At 37.0% G+C, this 1,118-nt stretch overlaps 1 protein-coding gene across 1 annotated transcript in view; it reads left to right on the plus strand.

Moving 5' to 3' along the window:
• Window positions 1-251: 251 nt before the first annotated feature.
• LOC106456022 (zinc-alpha-2-glycoprotein-like) overlaps window positions 252-1,118 on the plus strand; it is a 2,482-nt gene continuing 1,615 nt past the window's right edge. Inside the window, exon 1 of the mRNA XM_013908069.1 lies at window positions 252-627. Within this exon, the coding sequence (XP_013763523.1) occupies window positions 267-627 (361 nt within the window). The 5' untranslated portion in view covers window positions 252-266. The remainder of the gene's footprint in view (window positions 628-1,118) is intronic.

Here is a 1,118-nt window from a genome sequence, read left to right on the forward strand (position 1 = left end):
CCAGAATCAGGATCTGTGTCGGCTGCTCAGGATCCAGCTTAGTGTGTTTGTCTGATCCTGCAGCTCACAGGAAGTTGCTCCACCTACAGCAGCATAGATAACCTGTGCAGTGATGTCTCTGCAGGCAGGACGTAGATGTGCTAACAGGAGAAAATGAATTCTGTTTTTTTCCCCAGTGTCTTTTTCTAAAATCTACATTGTTAATGATGATTGGTTTTAAAAATCTTCCACTGAGACAAAAGCAGCCATAAATGTAGATCCTCTATATGTTGATCACGTCTCTGTGTCAGTGTAAGACTTTAGTGCAGCCTCTCTGGTTCACTGCAGTCTTTGTCTCTGTGTTTCTGTCAGGTGTTCACATTGTCCAGATGATGTGCAGCTGTGAATGGGATGAAACAGGTGAAGTGAAAGGATATTGGCAATACGGTTATGATGGAGAGGACTTCATAATCTTTGACCTGAAGACAGAGACGTGGGTCGCTCCTGTACATGAGGCTGACAACACCAAAAAGAAGTGGGACCATGACTGGGCTCTGACTGGTCAGAAAAAGAACTACCTCACCCAGATTTGTCCTGAGTCACTGAAGAAGTATGTGACCTATGGGAGGAGCTCTCTGATGAGGACAGGTAAAATCTATGACCAGAATTAGATTGTTAACCAAAAGTTATATGTCTCAGTTTATTACTTAATATGATATTAAATTAACCTTTACATGCATGAATTATGAAAACCTCAATCAGGGCTTTTTTTTCTTGAGTATTTTTATTCATCTTAAGGCATGAAAAAAAGATTTTTCAACTTCATTTTTTTAAACGTACTTTTCATTTTCAAAGAGTATTTTTACATGTCTACTTAGTTGTACAACAAACATTTTGACTTATGAATTTGACAAATGAATAATTAATATACACTGTGTAAAAACTATAACATAACAAAAACATATTTTTAAATATATTTTATAACAGTATAACAATTTATGTAACAACTATAACAACTATAACCCTGCCTATGGAGTGACACATCAGTGTCCAATGTAGTGGTTTATGTGCAAGTTTACCATCAACACTGACACAAATACAAGAAAACAGCCTTTGAATAGTTTCCACTGTAGTGACCA

Source organism: Pundamilia nyererei, unplaced genomic scaffold (genome assembly GCF_000239375.1).
Source record: "Pundamilia nyererei isolate P.nyererei 1_Seehausen unplaced genomic scaffold, PunNye1.0 scaffold01056, whole genome shotgun sequence".
NCBI lineage: Eukaryota > Metazoa > Chordata > Actinopteri > Cichliformes > Cichlidae > Pundamilia > Pundamilia nyererei.